The following is a 22,472-nucleotide window of genomic DNA, read 5'->3' as shown; positions in this document are numbered from 1 at the left end:
TACATAGTTATTGTATCTGTTTTATCTTTAGCCCTGGTATCTTATTTATAGGAAATTCCAAGAGCCAACACTTAAGAAACGATGATATTCAACTAGATATGTACCATAGTGTTTTGCAACAAAAATTTTCTTAAGAATATTTGTGCACAATAGAAGCAAATGTATTTCAATACAAAAACATATTGATGATAATGGTAATAATGATGATAATAATGATACTGATAATGGCATTTATGTTGATTCAAACTATAACTACCAATACACAGTCACACGATTATTATTCTATTGTATTCTCCAGGCTTTTATGCATTTAATATTATATAACGAAAACATTTACAAACATTTATAACAACATTATTATTATAATTCTAGATAGAATGTGTCACTATATAAATATTAACAAAATATGTTGCAAGTGTTAAATATTTATATATTTTGTTTTTGCTACATTATTTTCTTTTCTTTATTTTATAAATAATTGACTTTAGTACTATTTTTACTCTATATTTAAGTACCATTAGCGTAAATGTTTTTTGCGCAAGAATTTAAATTTTTAATGATACTGTTCATGTTCTAATGCAAAAGTTTATAATAAAAATGGAAATTTTATTATTATATGAAAATGTTTACTATTATGCAGTCATTTGGTACTTTGTTTTTTCACATTAAATACTTAATAGTCAATAGTCTAGTCTATAGTCTAGTCTATAGTCTAGTCTATAGTCTAGTCTATAGTCTAGTCTATAGTCTAGTCTATAGTCTAGTCTGTAGTCTAGTCTAGTCTAGTCTATAGTCTAGTCTATAGTCTAGTCTATAGTCTAGTCTATAGTCTAGTCTATAGTCTAGTCTATAGTCTAGTCTATAGTCTAGTCTATAGTCTAGTCTATAGTCTAGTCTATAGTCTAGTCTATAGTCTAGTCTATAGTCTAGTCTATAGTCTAGTCTATAGTCTAGTCTATAGTCTAGTCTATAGTCTAGTCTATAGTCTAGTCTATAGTCTAGTCTATAGTCTAGTCTATAGTCTATAGTCTAGTCTATAGTCTAGTCTATAGTCTAGTCTATGTCTATAGTCTAGTCTATAGTCTAGTCTATAGTCTAGTCTATAGTCTAGTCTATAGTCTAGTCTATAGGTCTAGTCTATAGTCTAGTCCTATAGTCTAGTCTATAGTCTAGTCTATAGTCTAGTCTATAGTCTAGTCTATAGTCTAGTCTATAGTCTAGTCTATAGTCTAGTCTATAGTCTAGTCTATAGTCTAGTCTATAGTCTAGTCTATAGTCTAGTCTATAATCTATAAAATAACTATTTAACACCAACTTTTCGTCATCACTGTATCATATAGCATAACAATAATGAATAATTAAGATAAATTTCATGTTAAGACCCCACACAGCACACTAAGATATACGAAGATATATTACAATATAAATATGAAGTTTTAAGTTCTAATCCTAAGAGAAAACCAATGGTTTTCTGTAGGCTTTCTGCACTAAAATTTAGTATGAATTATTATTATGAAATGAAATTTACAAAAATTTAATCTCCTTAAATACTACATAGCTGCTTACTTTGCATTTATTTTCGCAACTGAAACACATTTCATTACACTTGAAAAAAAGCTTTAATATTTAAAATCCTGCAATATGTATTCCATATAAGAAAGTGTCTTGTTAAAACAATGTTGTATTTAAATATGAAAAATTGCGCGGAAATATTACATTCTTCCAAGTCACTAGACAACATCATCTCATCAGCATTTCAAGGAATAGTGTTTGTGTTTTTTTTTTTTTTTTTTTTTTGTACATTAAAATGTAACGTAATGTCTAACTTAGCGAAGGAATGTTAATCTTAATATTAGTAAAACTTTCTCTTTTTATACTTATTTCATCATTTATTTCCCCTTGTACATTGTAAGATTGTATGTGTGTGTACATACCAACTCTGTCACATCAGCAGTCGCCTAAATTGCTTTTGAAGTAGTCGTTCGTTCGTTGGTTCGTTCCAGGTTCCTATACATTGAGTATAAAATCACTAACATGGAAATTTTGTTCTTCACTAATGCATTTTTCATTGTTGAACAGAGACGTGACATTGACAGAGAAAATGCATAAAATATGATGAAATGAACTAAAAGTTTAGGAAATGTTTTAAATTTTGAATGTAGAATATTGTAAAAAGGAAGACAGATACCTTTGTTATATTATTTAGGACATGTTTTATTGGTATTGTATTTTTTTCTGAAAAGAAAGGATTTTAAATAGCTAAGATTAAAGTTTTGGATTATAAATATAGTGCATGTATAACTTAGAAATGCGTAAACAAACTTCAGTACGATATAAAGAGTTTTGCTCCAAAAAAAACTGCTCATCTTTTGAGGCCAAAAACGAATCAAGCCAACTTCGGTTATTCTCTTCTGAAGTAGAGAAAAAGCGTTCTGCATCGATCGAAACGAATAGTAGTCGAATGGGGAATAAAATGGACTTCAAGTTGCGTGGGGCAAAATTTCCCAACCACTTCTTTTAAAATAGTTTTTAACAGGTACTGCAACATGTGATCTAGCGTTGTCATTATGGAATATTCTGGACGTTTTTCGGTCAATGCAAGCTTCAAACGGATTAGTTGCATTCGATACAGACTTTCGGTGATGATCTGACCTGATTTTATCAACTCATAATATATAGGATCCTCTTGGTCCTAACGACAAATATTTCTTGGCCTTTTAACTTGTTTGGTTAATCTGGATTATCATTGCCTTCACTGCCAAAATCAGCACTTTAGAACCGCACAAATCACCTCTCGCAGGTTAAACCCGATAAGCTTCGGCGGCCCTTTTCATCAAGAAGTATAGCTAAACTTTTTGCATATGTTGGCATGAAATTCGAATGGCTATATTTCTTAACTTTTGTTCTGATTTTTATAAAACATAAAACTTATATAAATGCCACTGAAGAATCCAACTATAATATGTTATATGTATGGTCCGATTTTTACAAGATTCTATGGAAAGTTTTTAGTTCTTGTATACGTTATGAATGCAAAATTTTTTTACTTGGGGCACTAGATGAAATCATAGACCAAAAAAACTTATAAATAGATAAAACCCGTTCCGTTCCCGTTCCATCGGTAGGTTAGTTGGTAGTATTCAAGTCTGTTAACCGTAGGTCGTGGATCCGATACCCATCACGGATTCTGGTGAAGACCCGATATGGTGTATTTCTTCGGATCTGATGTAACATACACCCTCCTCTTTAACAAACAAACAAACAAACTAACTAACTAACTAACTAACTAACTAACTAACTAACTAACTAACTAACTAACTAACTAACTAACTAACTAACTAACTAACTAACTAACTAACTAACTAACTAACTAACTAACTAACTAACTAACTAACTAACAACTAACTAACTAACTATCTATCTATCTATCTATACTATCTATCTATCTATCTATCTATCTATCTATCTATCTATCTATCTATCTATCTATCTATCTATCTATCTATCTATCTATCTATCTATCTATCTATCTATCTATCTATCTATCTACCTACCTACCTACCTACCTACCTACCTACCTACCTACCTACCTACCTACCTACCTACCTATCTATCTATCTATCTACTAACTAACGAACGAACTATTATGAAATTCAAGCGTTGGGAGTAATCACAGCTAAATCTCTAGTAATGATATGTCATTACCAAACAGTTAACACGCCTAAAAATTCTTTTTGCATTCATTACCCATTTTCTCTTCTTCTCTATAAATAATCGGAACACTTAAAAGTTCATTTAATTTAATTTGTGAACAATTGTAACCAATAAATAAATAATTATTGTTGGCTCACTTTAATCCACGCCATAAGCAATTAGTCTAGAATTTCCTACTTCTAAGTATTTTTAATTTTCTATACAAAGAATAATTCAATTTAACGATATTTCTCGTTTCTTTCTCCAATTTCTATTTGTAACTTTCTTTGACAATTGGGTGCTTAAAGCGAAAACAATTGAACCCATAAAAAATAGAAGCTATTTCAAAGTACGATTAAGTGAATAAAAAATAAAAAATAAAAAATAAAAGAAAAATAAAAAAATATACATATAAATTAAAAACGAATGAACAAGAAATAAATAGCAGGCTTAACAAAGGAAATTTAAAGGGAAATTCAATGAAAAATTTATTTCTCAAATACATTAAATTTTTTCTTTTTTGGGGAAATTGAAAAAGTTGGCAAATAGAACAAAATACGAAATTTTTTTTTGATATTAAATTACAGCAACATGTAGGTACTCGGGTAAATATTTATTTTTATTAGCAGGTGTTTTTAATTGAATTAGTTTCTTAGCTTAAATTTCTTTTCTTATAATTTAATTTCTCACAATAAAATATCAATTTGCCAAGGAATTAAATTATTTTCCTTGAGAAGAAGAAAAATGTATGTTATCAAAACTTACAAATGCTTTTTAAGCAAAACCATAGAAGTTTCATTAAATGTTTAATCACAAAATACAATGTAACACCCTAATACCAGACAAGACATGACAAATATTTCTCTAACATCATAGTACTTATATGTAGCCTACAGTTCGGGGTGACTATTTTCACACTATAATTACACTTCTGGGGGAAAATCATCTTTATAGGGATACATTATTTCCTTATAAAACTACTGGGTTATACTTACTTCATTCTGTTTTGCAGCCTGCATGTTAAAGATAATAAAATTACACATATTTCTAAAACATGTCCTTACATCCTACCAAAAATTGATGTCTATTGCAGACATGCAAGGATAAAACATCAACTTGTACAACAAGAACGATTAGAATTTTGTGTTGTTTCTTCATTGTTTAACATACATTTGCATTACAGTCGAAATCCATCATTCTTTCATATGTACAATGCATCGACTGCTGTACTGGATAAAACTCAAATGATATTAGCTGGATTATTTGAAAAAGCATAAATAAATGTACAAAAGATGCCAAGTTATTTACAGGACTAAGAAAAGATAGTTAATTAAACATGAAATTTAACCGGCCGAAATATTCTTTTGAGAGACACGTTTTCTCCGATTTATGGTCTAGATATATATAGATCAGTGTGTAGCTTTGACTTTATTTCAGTCTAGTCTTGAGTGCAGATCAGTCTTTAACCTTGACTACGGATTTGACTATAGTCTTGATTATAGATCAGTATAGTCTTTACTATATATAAGACTATGTTCTTGACTAATGACTTGTCTATAGTCTTGTCTATATATTGTTCTATAATGCTGTCTATAGATCCATTTATGGTCTTCTCTAGATATTAGTCTAGAGTCTTGACTGTAGATCAGTCTATAATATTTACTATATATTAGTCTTTTCTTGACTATAGATCAGTCTATAGTCTTGACTATAGATCAGTCTATAGTCTTGACTATAGATCAATCTATAGTCTTGACTATAGATCAATCTATAGTCTTGACTATAGATCAGTCTATAGTCATGACTATAGATCAGTCTATAGTCTTGGCTATAGATCAGTCTATAGTCTTGGCTATAGATCAGTCTATAGTCTTGACTATAGATCAGTCTATAGTCTTGACTATAGATCAATCTATAGTCTTGACTATAGATCATTCTATAGACTTGACTATAGATCAATCTATAGTCCTGACTATAGATCAATCTATAGTCTTGACTATAGATAAGTCTATAGTCTTGACTATAGATCAGTCTATAGTCTTGACTATAGATCAGTCTATAGTCTTGACTATAGATCAGTCTATAGTCTTGACTATAGATCAGTCTATAGTCTTGACTATAGATCAGTCTATAGTCTTGACTATAGATCAGTCTATAGTCTTGACTATAGATCAATCTATAGTCTTGACTATAGATCAATCTATAGTCTTGACTATAGATCAATCTATAGTCATGACTATAGATCAGTCTATAGTCTTGACTATAGATCAGTTTATAGTCTTGGCTATAGATCAGTCTATAGTCTTGACTATATATCAGTCTATAGTCTTGACTATACATCAGTCTATAGTCTTGACTATAGATCAGTCTATAGTCTTGACTATAGATCAGGCTATAGTCTTAACTACAGATCAGTCTGTAGTCATGACTATAGCTTTAAATATAGTCTTGACTATAGATCAGTCTATAGTCTTGACTATAGATCAGTCTATAGTCTCGACTATAGATCAGTCTATAGTCTTGACTATAGATCAGTCTATAGTCTTGACTATAGATCAGTCTATAGTCTTGAATATAGATCAGTCTATAGTCTTGACTATAGATCAGTCTACAGTCTTGTCTATAGATCAGTCTATAGTCTTGACTATAGATCAGTCTATAGTCTTGTCTATAGCTTAGTCTAGTCTATAGACAAAACTATAAGTCTTGACTATAGTTTTTTATATAGTCTTGACCATAGCTAAGTCAATAGTCTTTACTATAGATCGGTCTATAGTCTTGACTATAGATCAGTCTATAGTCTTGACTATAGATCAGTCTATAGTCTTGACTTTAGTTTTGTCTATAGTCTTGACTATAGATCAGTCTATAGTCTAGACTATAGATCAGTCTATAGTCTAGACTATAGATCAGTCTATAGTCTAGACTATAGATCAGTCTATAGTCTTGACTAGAGATCAGTCTATAGTCTTGACTATAGATCAGTCTATAGTCTTGACTATAGATCAGTCTATAGTCTTGTCTATAGCTTAGTCTATAGTCTTGCCTATAGTTCAGTCTATAGTCTTGCCTATAGCTCAGTCTATAGTCTTGACTATAGATCATTCTATAGTCTTGACTATAGCACAGTCTATAGTCTTAACTATAGATCAGTCTATAGTCTTAACTATAGATCAGTCTATAGTCTTGACTATAGATCTGTCTATAGTATTGACTATTAATTAGTTTTTTGTCTAGACTATACATTAGTCTACAATGTATGCTATAGATTAGTCTAAAATTAAGACTATTGATCAGTCTATAGTCTCGACTATGGACCAGTTTATAGTCTTGACTAGAAATAAGTTGAGTAATCTTAAAATACTCTGGAAGTAAGTTTATTGATTTGAATAAAATATTCTGTCCCACTGTGCTATGTAACATTTTTAGAATTGTCAAATTTATTTCTGCATCTTACAGAGCTTGGAATTTGATAAACATTTCCTGTTCAAAGTTTCATAATTAATGGGGTGTGGCAGTTCTTCTTTGCACAACATTGATAATGGCCGCTAGAAGGCTTAGTGTTTCTTCATCATTTTAAGTCTTTTTGGCCGCTATTGAGAGCACACAATAAAAAGATGATGAACTGGAAAAACCTAATTTCATTTATTGTGAAATTTAAGTAAATTATTTAAAAGAAAACTTAAAAAAGCGACCTTTTATAATCCTACTGTCAAACCCTTTTAACACACAAAATTAACCTTTTTCCCACAATCTTTATAACAAAACACATAATTTATTCCTTTTAATATAAATTTATATCAAATTTAACAACTTGTTTTATTTACCAAACAATACTTAATGTAACAAACGAATTATTGTTAAATTCTAATTTATTAAATTGTAGACTAGACTATAGACTAGACTATAGACTAGACTATAGACTAGACTATAGACTAGACTATAGACTAGACTATAGACTAGACTATAGACTAGACTATAGACTAGACTATAGACTAGACTATAGACTAGACTATAGACTAGACTATAGACTAGACTAGACTATGGGTATAACAGAATTTTATTTAGAAAACTTTGCGTATAAAAGAATTTTCAATCAAATTTGCTGTATAACACAATTGTTGTATCGAGAATTTTATGTATAACAGTTTTTTTTAAAAGAAAATTTTTTATATGTATAACACAATTCTTAATAGACACATTTAGTATAATACAATTTTCTATATAAATCAAATATTCTATTTACACACTAACGTTTTTGAATTCGCCTTAATATATGCCACATTTAAACAATTAATAGTAAAAAGGACATTCTACATCGAAACAATAATAGTTTTTTTTCCATTTTAAATCAAAAATCATCGTGACTTGTTTATTTTTTATATTTAAAGTTCATCAATGCAAAACAATTTGCAGAAAACGAAAAAAAAAAACAAAATAAATGAAAAAGCAAAAAACAGAAACCAATTGATATCCTTAAAATTGAATCAGCAAATAATACTCTGGCAGTTACAAACAGGATTTTTATATATTTTTTTATTTTTATTGTATTTATTTTTTTGCAAATATGTACAATACTATGTCTGACAACAATTACAATCGACATTGTGTTTTAAAGCTGAACGAATGAAATTTAATAGAAAATACACAGATGTAAGTGTGTGTTTAGTATATTTTTAAATTTGGGCAACGGAAACATAGAAGTCATTTTTTCACTAAAACAAAAAACATTATGTTGTTTTGGCAATTTACAGCAATTTTTTATGTATTTAAGGTTTGTTTTTGTACTGCACAGTGAGACGAAATAAAAACATAGTTTCGAAATAATAGAAATCAAGAAGAAGAAAGTTTTTAGTTTAAACTTATGAAGTGCTAAACACTTAGGATACCATGATATTTTATTTTATACCACCAGCAACAAAAATTTATTTTTACTACCAGACTCCATGTCTAATAGCAATTTTACAAATTACCCTTTTTTTTTAAAAAAACAGTATGCATTCATGTATGTATTTACATTTTGTAGACACATTCTTATATAAATATGTATATTTGTAGTTTAATAGTCGACAGAAACACACATTTCCTTTTCCGTTTGTCAACCTTCATTAATAACATGTTACAAATCCGCCAAACAAACGAACTACAAAGAAAAAAAACGAAACGCGACATTCAAGGAAGGAAGTTGTTTTACACTAAATACTACTCGTGCCACACTAGATTCACACTTTTTAAAAATAACAGCCATCAAAACTAACGAATTGCTGTTAGTTTTATTTTAATCCACAACATCACACTTGGTGCTAAATTACATACAGTGCACTGTAGTTATAAAACGGAGCTTAATGTTTGTATAGAGAAAAAACAAATACTTTTTTCATATGTAGGGGTATTAGGGAGGTATATTCTTTAACATTTTCAGATTTCAATAAAAATAGTCGTAAAAAATAAAATTCATTTTAATTAATAATAATTTAAATATTTTTTATATTTATAATATTGCACTTTTATTAAGGCATCTTCTTTGAAAGTGAAATGCAGGTTGTTCTTTTATCGTTATTCCGGAAAAATTCGGGGTTCTAGGATTGTAGTTAATAAAATTCAAGAAGTTCTAGTTAACATTGTCTGCGTCTCGTCAAAGTTTCTGTTTCACTATAATCTGAACCGACCTATACAAAATATGAAAATATAAAACAACGTACGCCTTATAGACTAGACTATAGACTAGACTATAGACTAGACTATATACTAGACTATAGACTAGACTATAAACTAGACTATAGACTAGACTATAGACTAGACTAGACTATAGACTAGACTAGACTAGACTATAGACTAAACTGTAGACTAGACTATAGACTAACTATAGACATATAGACTATAGACTAGACTATAGACTAGACTATTGACTAACTATTGACTAAACTATATAGACTAGACTATAGACTAGACTATAGACTAGACTATGACTAGACTATAGACTAGACTAAGACTAGACTATAGACTAGACTAGACTAGACTATAGACTAGACTATAGACTAGACTATAGACTAGACTATAGACTAGACTATAGACTAGACTATAGACTAGACTATAGACTAGACTATAGACTAGACTATAGACTAGACTATAGACTAGACTATAGACTAGACTATAGACTAGACTATAGACTAGACTATAGACTAGACTATAGACTAGACTATAGACTAGACTATAGACTAGACTATAGACTAGACTATAGACTAGACTATAGACTAGACTATAGACTAGACTATAGACTAGACTATAGACTAGACTATAGACTAGACTATAGACTAGACTATAGACTAGACTATAGACTAGACTATAGACTAGACTATAGACTAGACTATAGACTAGACTATAGACTAGACTATAGACTAGACTATAGACTAGACTATAGACTAGACTATAGACTAGACTAGACTAGACTATAGACTAGACTATGACTAGACTATAGACTAGACTATAGACTAGACTATAGACTAGACTATAGACTAGACTATAGACTAGACTATAGACTAGACTATAGACTAGACTATAGACTAGACTATAGACTAGACTATAGACTAGACTATAGACTAGACTATAGACTAGACTATAGACTAGACTATAGACTAGACTATAGACTAGACTATAGACTAGACTATAGACTAGACTATAGACTAGACTATAGACTAGACTATAGACTAGACTATAGACTAGACTATAGACTAGACTATAGACTAGACTATAGACTAGACTATAGACTAGACTATAGACTAGACTATAGACTAGACTATAGACTAGACTATAGACTAGACTAGACTATAGACAGAGACTATAGACTAGACTATAGACTAGACTATAGACTATACTATAGACTAGACTATAGAACTGAACTATAGACTAGACCTATAACTAGACTAGATACTAGACTATAGACTAGACTATAGACTGACTATAGACTCAGACTAGACTATAGACTAGACGAGAGACTATAGACCTAGACCTAGACTATACTAGACTAGACTAGAGCTAAGAAACTAGACTATAGACTGAGCATAGACTATAACTAGACTAGACTATAGACTAGACTAATCGACTAGAACTAAGAACTAGACTATAGACTAGACCTAATAGACTAGACTATAGACGTGAACTATAGACTAGACTATAGACTGACTATAACTGGACTAGAGCCTAACTATAGACTAGACTATAAGACTAGACTATAGACTAGACTATAGACTAGACTATAGACTAGACTATAGACTAGACTATAGACTAGACTATAGACTAGACTATAGACTAGACTATAGACTAGACTATAGACTAGACTATAGACTAGACTAGACTATAGACTAGACTAGACTATAGACTAGACTATAGACTAGACTATAGACTAGACTATAGACTAGACTATAGACTAGACTATAGACTAGACTATAGACTAGACTATAGACTAGACTATAGACTAGACTATAGACTAGACTATAGACTAGACTATAGACTAGACTATAGACTAGACTATAGACTAGACTATAGACTAGACTATAGACTAGACTATAGACTAGACTAGAGACTAGACTATAGACTAGACTATAGACTAGACTATAGACTAGACTATAGACTACACTATAGACTAGACTATAGACTACACTATAGAGTAGACTATAGACCACACTATAGACTAGACTATAGACTTACCATACATAGATTGATAATTTAAATTTGTGTTTATTTCCCACATTGTGGTCAGAACAACTTTGGTTAGCACTTATTTATACAACCTTTGCTATAAAAATAATCCTTTAAGTTTATTTACCTTTAATGTTTTCCTAAGGAACATTAATTTTTAATAATTTCTAAAAAAAATATATAAAAAAGCTTTTTTGCTCTAAAAATGCTTTTAACAAAGTGCAGAATAAGTTATGATTTTCTTAGACTAAATAAAAGTATTTTTTTATATTATAAATAAATATTATAACAAAATTTAGTATTTAAAAATAATATGTTTCGGCAAATAAGTACATATGTATGTATATACATACATACATTGTTATATGCACTATAAAAGAAAAGTTTTTTTTTGTGGAAAATATAATAATAAATGTTTATGCATAAATATGCACTTTTATTTATTTGGCATTATGCCATATTTAAATACATATACATATATATTTATTATAACAAATACATCTAGTATGTACGTTTTTTTAAAACAGCTACAAAAATAATTTTATATTTTAACATTATTGTTGTTTTTCTATCTATTTGTTAGATCAAAATACATATTTACAATGATTTATGGGGACATTTAATGCTGCTTTTAATATAAGAAGAGAAATTTTTGTAACTCTATTAGAATTGCCAATAAAATATACATTTGAATCAAGGAGCTCTTGCTTACTCTGGCAGATACAAACGATTTCTTTTTTTTGCAAAATATCTTATAAATAATTCATAAACTTAAAAAGGTACTTTTACAACAATAACTAGCAGCTAAAAAATGTACCAAACAAATTCTATATAAAATTATTTCCTTAGTAATAGTACTACTTACCGTTTATTATCCCGTCGTGTTTGTGATGTTCGTATATAACCGTTGCCCAATGTGCCGCCATTGCAAAAACTGTGACTTTGACCGGATCCTATTTTGGCAACTGTTATAAATACTCCACGTTAAAAATTATTTCAATTTTCTAACAAACACACACAATTACAATTATAGTATTTTACTTTTTTTTACTTTTTACCCTGTAAGTGTAAGTTTTGCATAAGTGTGTGTGAGTATTTAGTATTTCAATGGCTGCCTGTTGTCTGCCCCGAACTTTGTTGGCTGATGTTAGGAAGGCAATTGTAAATAGAATCTGAAATTAAATAAATTAAAACTATTTTGTTATTTAAATGAAGGAATGAGTGAATGAAATGATAACAGAAATGATTGCAAAAAAGTGTTTTTTTTTTTTTTTGTTAAAATGAAAAATTTTTTGTAATTAAAATAGTTTTTTTTTTTATGTCAATATTTGTTTTACTTTAAACAGGCCATAACTTACATTTGTTTATTGGTTATTTACAACAAATACCTGTAAAATTCATTAAAAACTAATGAAAAAAGTTTAAAATATTTTTGGGATTTTGAAAAAAGGTGAGAATGAAGACAATAGTTTCTTCTTTACAAATTAGTTCAAAACTAAACAAACGTTATTTTTTTGGAATAATTGTAAATCTCCTTAACTATTACAGATATCGTAACGATATATCACATAGTCGGGTCTAACTTCGTAGCTGGAATGGTAAAAGAGTAAGTCCCCAAAGTCGATCACCTAGGATCGTACATCAAAAATTTATTTATAATCGGAATGGACTAGATTTTTCTCTTTTAATTTAAGAGATTCCATTCCATTGGCCACTGATGTCTTTATGACATTTTCCTATCTTTTTGGAAGTATTTCTTTTGATATCAATAACGAATCAATCCAATTTCGAATACCCTATTCTAAAGTGAAGCGAATCCTAGTGAGAGCGTTCTGCAGCAAATTGTAGTTGGACTAAGCATGGTGTGGACTATATGGATATATAGATATAGATAGTATTCTGAACAATTTTCGAATAACCTGTGTTCAGCACAGATTCCTTGTAAAATCTACTTGAACAGTATTTCAAACATTCCAAATCATTCAAGATTCCTTGGCTTCAATTTGTATAGTATTCAAAATCCCCGATTCCTGCTGCTCCCAAACGTTTTCAGATTGCCCCTCTTAAGTAGGTTAAGTTAGTTTGAGGGGAAGATGTATGCAATAAATCCACTTATCTAGCCTATAGTGCACTCCTTTATATGGAACATGTTGTTGTGAAAAACTTTATATAGTTCTTAATGAACCTATAGCACACTCCATTACATGAAACATGTTGTTACGAAAAACTTTATATAGTTCTAATGAAGATGTTATAGTCCGATTTTCAAAAACAAAGATTCTTGGACATGGATGCGGAAAATTTTGCAATCTATATGCGAGAGGGATGTTATATCTTTAATAACATTACTCGGAAAATATTTCGATTTAATTTCGACAAAAGCCTCTCCGCATGCTCTGTATACTTGTCTTAATACGCTCGTCTAATTTTGTCTAATAGTTGTGCCTGTAATCCTATGTGTCCTTGCTCATTCATAATTGTTCAATAACATCCGTTGTCAAAGTATATACATACGTACGACAACACTATGTAATGTTGACAACATTGCAACAATTCGTTGTCGAAATCTAAATTTTATACACATCCGTTGTCTAAATGTTTACAAACGTGGAAAGCTCACTATTGACAAACAATCCGTTGCCAGGGTTGTCGTACGTATGTATATACTTTGACAACGGATGTTATTGAACAATTATAAACTCTTTGGTGTCAATTTGGTACCAGGCGTGTATATTTTCTTTTTCCTCTGTGTATACTATATTTCTCTACATGGATTACTACTGCTATTCTTGAGAATTATATTCCAGCCGGGATTAGTGTCTTCCGGTATTTGGGTATAGCCTTCCAAAAAGTAAAGTATACATTAATGACGTGTCCTACATCCGCCTTTGGTGAATTCGCTTAAAAGTAATAAGTCGTTCGGTTGTAAGTGCTGCCTCTTACTTATGATTCAATTCACAGGTCAATAAATTAGAAAAACCTGAGACCAAGTTATACTACAATAAAGGATTGATCCGGATTTCAGATTTTCTCCATCACAGCATTTATACTCTACACTACTGTAGTGCGGAGAGAATTATGTTTCTAAATATTGTTTATATCGAACAAAAATATTGGATCCACACCTATCTGAAAATGTTTCAAATGACTCACAATCACTTTCTGATTCTATTTAACGATGTCTGTCCGTCCGTTAACTTCATCGAATAATATCTCAACAATTATAGCTCGATAGAAAAGTATACCTAGTTCTTCAAGTTAAAAATTTCGGCCTATAAGCCACCGGTAGCTTCTAGCCTAGAAAGCCAGGTTAACATTAAGCTCTCTCGGTTAAGTCCTGCTAATATGCCGGAGCAATTTAAACTAAACGAAAAACTTAAAAATTACAAAAATGTATGAAAAGATATTTCCTTTTTACCAACATTTCTCTTTGGCTGTAGAACCTAAGATATTCCAGTGTTATTTTAATTGTAACATTTACATACAATTTTATTAAAGACACTTAAAGTTATTTGTTCAACTACCGCCCTCTTCATTTCAAGAACACATTACACCCGCTTAGTTTTTTTTTCAACATGAAAAGTATGAAAACAATTTACAAAAGAAAAAATGCAAAACATCATCATTCTATTCGTTGTTTCTATATTGTATGGACTTGTTTATGATGGCATTTAGAAAAGACCCTTTAAAAGTATGGGAGCGTGTTAGTGTAATGAGCATATTAAAGTCCTTTAGAGCGTTAGTGTGATGTTTTTATGTTTTAAGGATACCCTATGACACTTGCGAGCGTAGTGTTAGGATGAGTGATATATAAATGAAAGATCTTTAGATGAAACTAAGGTAAAGCTTCCGAAAGTCGGTGAATACAAATGAAAATATTTAAAGCAGTTTTTTAAAAGTATTAATTATAAGAAATCCAAATGTTTACACAATTATATCAAAATTATACTTATATTCGAGAGTAAGAGATCTAGGGTAAAAACTGATGGAACAAGTTATCTCCGGTAAAAACTAATAAAAAATTTTCTCTGGTTAACGTCTAAGATTAACAGATCAATCTCCCTCAGATTCTTGACTATAAAAGAAAAGACAAAATTTTCTCGAAATATAAAAAGACTTCAGAACTTTCTTCAGACTTCAGGCTATCTTACAGATTTGAATCAAAATAGAATGGATCAACTCTGATATGTTCATATTCCTCTGCGACATCAAACAGTTTTGAGAAAGGAGTTAAGAATTCTTGTAGGCGTACTTACATAGACACATGATCGACATGATCGTAGATGATATCTGAATGTCCAGATATCTTCCTTCATGATCTGGACTTTCTTAAAGACGTGTCACTAACGATTCTAATCAAATTTGTTAGAAAACAGACTGATTTTAACAAAATCTCCTTAAATGGAGAACTAGACCCGTTTTACAAGACATCAGCCTAAGATATCAACATATTTCTTGATCATTATTGTCTCAGTGGGATCTATAACTGGACCCAAGTGAGCTATACTATAGGCGAATACCACAATAACCTCCGGTAGGTTAGTGTGTCCTCTGGTAGGTTAGTGGTTAGTGTTCTAGTCTGGTAGACCGGAGGTGGTGGGTTTGATTCCCACCTGAGGCACTGGTTAAGAAGCGCACAACAGGCCCGATAGAGGCCTAGGGGTATTTCTTCGGATTTGATGGATATACATCCTCCTTTCAAACTAACTAACTAACTAACTAACCACAATTATTGTCTCACGTATTTAACACCAATGAATCGATAATCTGTTAGAGGTATCGGATGGATCTTTCAAGATCCATAGGAATAAAACACCGGACAAATTAGGGAGGGATAATATTAAGAATATCATAATGATTAAAATGGCCTCCGAGTAGAAACTGTGTTGCTTATTCATCAAATATTTTAAAATAATTTGGTCCATGAAATTATTCTTTCCCACGTCTGTTGGGGACTCCCATATGAACTTATTTCTATGTGTCTGAGTCTTAACGTATGTTTTACATGCAACGATAACATCATCATCTAGCACCAGTACCATCAAGTACTTACACATTTGTCTGTTTGTCGGTATAAGAGTCTGTGCAACTGACAGCATTTTTTCTGCTCGCTTTGTGGTTAAAATGAATACAAATTCATCTCATTTTATTTTTTTTTTGTTGAGGTCTGAGTCCTTTTTTTTTTGCTATGATACTTTTTACCTCCTTTTATTCCTTTTCAAGTACACGCAACATCAACAAAAGTATATTGTGACTTTTTGTATGAAAACTTTTGTAGCAAATAGAGGTGGCAGGGAAAATGTGTCAAGCGGTATAAGTGAGAAAGTTCTAGCTAAAACAAGACATTAGGCTCTCTAATATCCAGCAAATTACTACAGGTTTATGTTATTCTCAAAATCCCACATTTTGATGTCAAGGTTAGATTGCGTAGGTCCTTGCAACTTAGCCAGTTCATACAAAAATTTATTCGTGATTGATTGAAGGTTTTTCTGATAAAATGTTCAGAGAGAGTATTTTAAGTTTTTGAAATCATGGTCTATTTAAGATTTCCTTCCATAGTGACAATTTTTGAGATCACTCCAATAACCGAGACCAAAGTCCGAAACTCTGCCTTGTGGGCTACCGGTTCACGTGGTACCAGATTATACGCCTGGGTCTGGTTCGACCCAAATTCAAATCATTCCAATGAAAGGCCGTAAATTCATTTGACACCACCAGTTTTTGGACCCAGCAGACTAGAAGTACTGGTAGAACTTCTTGGTGCAATCACACCAAGATGGGGGAAGATTATAAAGGTAACATGCCCCTGGGGCGTAAGAAGGGTATATATAGAAGTTTATCATTCCGTTTCTAATCGCTACAATATAAATTACCGACCCTATGAAGAATATATCGTACTTCCAGTTCAAAAGTGACTCAATCGTAAATAATTATATCGGAATAAAATTTATCATATGATAAGTCTTGTATATATAAAACTTTTTCCGGATCGGTTCATTATTATACCCTACACCACTATAGTATATGTGGTGTGATACGTTTGTACTGATGTTTGTTTGGTCCTACACCCACCTTAAAGTATAATGATCGACTCAGAATCACTTTCTGAGTCGATTAAGACATGGCTGTCTATATAAACCTTGTGCTCAAGCTACAGCCCACAATTTTCAAGATATTTTGATAAATACGAGCATAAGAACGTGCAAAAATTTACTTATAACCATTAGTATTACGGCGAAATATTTGACCCTAACTCCCATATAAAGCCTCTTTTAGAAATTTAGTTTTTCATCAATAAATTTCTTAAATACATCGGAATTAAAATAAAATTCAACATAAAAGTTTCTTTATGAAAAATAAATAATTTTTAAAATATAACCATGGTGTAGGGTATCATATAGTCTTCCATGTCCGACTATACTTTCCTATTTGATTTTATCTATAAATATTCAAGGTGTTAATAAAAGACTATTCTATACATATGTATGTGAAGGGTATTTAAGATTCGTCTTAGCCTAATATAGCACTCTAACCTATTTTTACATAAAGTAGTTGTTGTGTTACCACTTTTTGTTTAACCTTAGGGATTATTCTATAAAAAATGTGTTATATTTTAAAAAAATTTCTAAATATTTAGCGTATTGACATAAAAGAGTTTCTAATAGACACGATAAATTGCACATTCTATAAAGTTCAAAGGTATTTGTACTAAATGACACTTAATTAATATTAATTTTTTTTTTAACTACGTTTGTTGTATTGTATCAAAGCAGAGGTTCCCAAAATATATGGGGAAAGAGATATTTAATATATATATGTATATTAACAGAAGAACGCCTAAGTCGTTTAGGTACTAATTGTCTAAGCAAACTCCATTTTTATTTTAAATAAAATGGTTCTTAAAGAAAAACATATAAGAACCTCTGTCCTACGGAATTTCGAGCTGATGTAACATAGCACATTTTCATAGCACTTTTTTTACTATTAGTCAAATTTGCGCTTAACTATTTTAACATAAAAACTAAATTATTTGTTAAACATAAAAATTTCATGCTCAAATATTTAGGTTTGATAAAAATGTTACAAAAATTATTTTTACTATTCTTCATATTCATGAATAATTAACAAGGTTATTAAGAATTTATTTTTTTTTAATTTGCATGGAAAACTGTTTAATAAATCAAAAATAAAAAGAAGGATTTCATCATAGCTTTAAACACAATTATTCTATTTCAAAAATGAATAACTTTAAGTTTACCAACGGCCAACGTCAATCAGTCATTTAAGTATTTCTTTTTTTAAGACATTTATGTTGAACTCCTTCATTATATCGCTGATTATATTTTCATTAGTATGTTATACTTGTACTAAGTTTTTTCTTCTGTTTTAGCTTTCATTTCATTTTCATTCTTTTCAACTTTCATTCATTTAATCATCAATCATTTTACGCTTCATCATAGTTATAACGTCATAAGGATACAAGTTGGTCATTCGTATTAGAATAACTGGTTTTTAGGAAAAACCCTATTTGATCTTTATAAATTAACTACTACACTGACATTTATGTTATAATTTATTCAATTCATCACAAATTCTTAAAATTGTTTAAAATCCACTAAATTAAATCTTAATTATAGCAGTTGATTTTAAGATAAATTTTCTCAAAAAAAAAGTTGTAAAGGGTACATAAAATTCTGCTTAACCCAACATATTACTCTAACTTTGTTAAGTTTATGTATGATATCGATCAATGTCATGTGTAAAGTAAGGTTTTTTTTCTCCAACTCATTATGGTTTAATTAAATCACATTTAGAAAGGAATATGTTTGCCTTTTTTCTCCAATAAGAAAACGTTAAAGTTGTAGCAAAATTAAAAGGATTCTTTATGATTATTAAAAAAGCAGCATAAAGAAAATAGTTGTGTAAAATTGTGTAAAACACATTATTTTAACAACAATTTCTAAAAATTGCAAAAAATCTCTTTTTTCAAGGAAATTTTCGAGAAAAATTAAAAAAAAAAAAGTATTTCTAAAAAATTTTTTTGAGAAAATTCTCTTTTTGTAGAAATTTTTCGAGAAAATTATCTTTTTATATAAAATTTTCGAGAAAATTTCCTTTTTATAGAAAATTTCCATTTTTTAGAAAATTTACGGAAAAATGTTCTTCTTTCTAGAAAATTTTGGGGAAAATTCACTTTTTTTAGAAAAATTTCCGGAAAATTCTTCTTTTTTTTAGAAAATGTTCGGGAAAATTCTCCTTTTTTAGATAATAATTTTTGAAATAATTCCCTTTTTAATGAAAAGTTTTTAAGAGAATTCTTTTTTCAAGGAAATTTTCGAGAAAAATTTTCTTCTTTCTAGAAAATTTTGGGGAAAATTCTCTTTTTTTAGAAAAATTTCAGATAAATTCTCCTTTTTTTAGAAAATTCTCTTGTTTCTAGAAAATTTTCTAGCAAATTCTCTTTTTATAGAAAATTTTTGAGAAAATTTCTTCTAATAAAAAATGTTTGAGAAAATTCTCTTTTTATAAAAACTTTTTGACAAGATTCTCTTTTTATAGAAAATGTTTGAAAATATTCTTTCTTTTTAGAAAATGTTCTTTTTTAGACATTTTTTTTTAAAGAAAACTTTTTAAGAGAATTCTTTTTTTATAGACAATCTTCGACAAAATCCGCTTTTCAGAAAATTTTTTAGAAAATTTTCGAAGAAATTCTCTTTTTTAGAAAATTTTCGACAAAATTTTTTTTTTAGAAAGTTTTCAAGAAAATTCTCTGAAAAAATGTTCTTTTTTTGAAAAATTTTCAAGAAAATTCTCTTTTTTTTAGAAAATTTTCGAGAAAATTCTATTTTTATAGAAAATTTTTGAAAAAATTCTATTTTTTAAAAAACTTTCGAGAAAATTTTCATTCTATAGAAAATTTTCGAGAAAATTCTCTTTTTTTAGGAATTTTTAGAGAAAATTCTCTTTTTTTTTAGAAATTTTTCGAGAAAATTCTCTCTTTTTTTTTGAAAATTTTTGAAAAAATTTTTTTTTTTTTTTTTTTTTTTTTTTTTGAGAAATTTTCAAGAAAATTCTCTTTTTTTTTAGAAAATTTTTGAGAAATTCTCTTTTTTTAGAAAATTTTCGAGAAAATTCTGTTTCTATAGAAAAATTTCGAGAAAATTCTCCTTTTTTTTAGAAAATTTTCAAGAAAATTCTCTTTTTTTAGAAAATTTTCGAGAAAATTCTCTTTCTATAGAAAGTTTTTGAGAAATTTTACTTTTTATAGAAAATTTTCGAGAAAATACTCTTTTTTAGAAAATTCTCTTCTTTTTAGAAAAAAAAATTCCTCTTTTAGAAAATTTTTAAGAAAATTTTTTTTTTATATAAATTTCAAGAAAATTATCGAAAAATTCTCTTTTTTATAGAAATTTTTTAGGAAAATTAAATTTTTATAGAAAATTTTTTGAGAAAGTTCTCTTTTTAAAGAGAATTCTCTTCTTTTTAGAAAATTTTCGAGAAAATTCTCTTTTAAGAAAATTTGAAAAAAAAAAATACTCTTTTTATAAAAAAATTTTAAGAAAATAAACTTTTCAATTCTCTTTCTTTTGGAAAGAAAATTCCCTTTTTATAAAAAATTGCGAAATAATTATTTCATATAGATACTTTTTAATAATATATTATTTATAGAATATTTTCGTAAAAATTATTATGTTTTTAAAAAATTTTCGAGAAAATTCTCTATTTTAGAAAATTTTTGAGAAAATTCTCTATTTTTAGAAAATTTTTGAGAAAATTCTTTTTTTTTAGAAAATTTTTGAGAAAATTCTCTTTTTATCGAAAATTTTTGAAAAAATCTCTCTTTTTGTAGAACATTTTGAGAAACTTCTCTTTTTTTAGAAAATTTTTGAAAATTTTTGAGAAAATTGCCTTTTTATAGAAAATTTTCGAAAAAATTATCTTTGTGTAAAAACTTTTTAAGAAAATTATCTTTTTATGGAAACTTTTCAAGGAAGTTTCCTTTTTAAAAAAAAATTCTCTTTTTTTTTTCATCCTTGTACATTTTAAATTTCTTTATGAACTAATATAATATTGTGATTTATTATGACAGACATTACAATTTAGATAGTTAATGCTGAACGGCAACAAATTGATGTCATTTGTAAATGCAATTATTTTGTTTTCCAAAATTACTTTAATTCTAAATTTAACAGCAAAAATGTAATACATTATACATAAAAATCTGAATGCAGGAAGAGAAATCATCGGTAAAAAATAACATCGTTGTCATCATCAGTAAATACATGTTGGCAATGATGATGAACAACTAAAATTTATTTAAAAATTCCCAACATGCAGTTGCTACATGAAATGTGTCATCGGCGTTGTTATCACCATCATCATTATCATCGATTCGATTTGCTATTGGGACAATTTATTGATGAAATATAATTCAAAATATAAAGGTTTATGAAATATGCAGTGACGTTAAACAATATACAGTGATTAACCCAAAACTACAAACTGCTTATGAGGTTAAACTCCGTTTAACATAACCCCATCTTTATCTTAAGTTCATTTCCTCGTTATGCTTTTTTTCGTCTGTTTTACACTGAAATATTTAATTATCTAAATGCATTCATTCATTCATGTTCTATTCACTTTTCATTAAAACAACTGCTTCCTTTGTTCATTATATTCATTGTTTTTTGGTTAAAAAGAAAAAAGGTGCTTTTGTTCTGTTTGGTCTTTATTTTTAACATATTTTAGACTTCTTTCGTTTCGTTTAAACACCAACCAAAATTTTGTTTTTCATTTTTCTTTTGTTTTTCAAGGCAACACTACTGATCCAACTACCACCACATCTAGTCATACAATTAAAAAGGCTTCCACTTCTGCTATCGTGCCCTCTACTGCTACTAAAGTTAGGAAAATTAAAACCAACATTGTTGACAAAAACAATGTGAAAATTACAAAAACTGAAAACATTTCCTTAAATAATGAAATTAATTTAACAGGTATTCGTATTTGAAAACAATCTGCATGACTTTTATAACACATTTCCGTTGTTATTTTTACACTTTTTCACACTCCTCCTCCCC

General features: G+C 29.0%; 1 protein-coding gene across 14 annotated transcripts in view; it reads left to right on the top strand.

Moving 5' to 3' along the window:
- LOC119604762 (calcium uniporter protein, mitochondrial) overlaps window positions 1-22,472 on the top strand; it is a 169,765-nt gene that overhangs the window by 124,222 nt on the left and 23,071 nt on the right. For 11 of the 14 annotated variants that reach the window (XM_037957579.1, XM_037957576.1, XM_037957587.1 and 8 more), the window contains exon 4: window positions 22,206-22,388. The exons of the other annotated variants lie outside the window; for them this stretch is intronic. In XM_037957579.1, coding sequence (XP_037813507.1) covers window positions 22,206-22,388 — 183 coding nt within the window. The remainder of the gene's footprint in view (window positions 1-22,205; window positions 22,389-22,472) is intronic. 14 annotated transcript variants of the gene reach the window in all.

This window comes from Lucilia sericata, unplaced genomic scaffold, assembly GCF_015586225.1.
Source record: "Lucilia sericata isolate MDLA Ls3-8-SP2 unplaced genomic scaffold, ASM1558622v1 Contig000426F_arrow, whole genome shotgun sequence".
Lineage (NCBI taxonomy): Eukaryota > Metazoa > Arthropoda > Insecta > Diptera > Calliphoridae > Lucilia > Lucilia sericata.
This window is presented reverse-complemented; position numbering and strand designations above follow the sequence as displayed.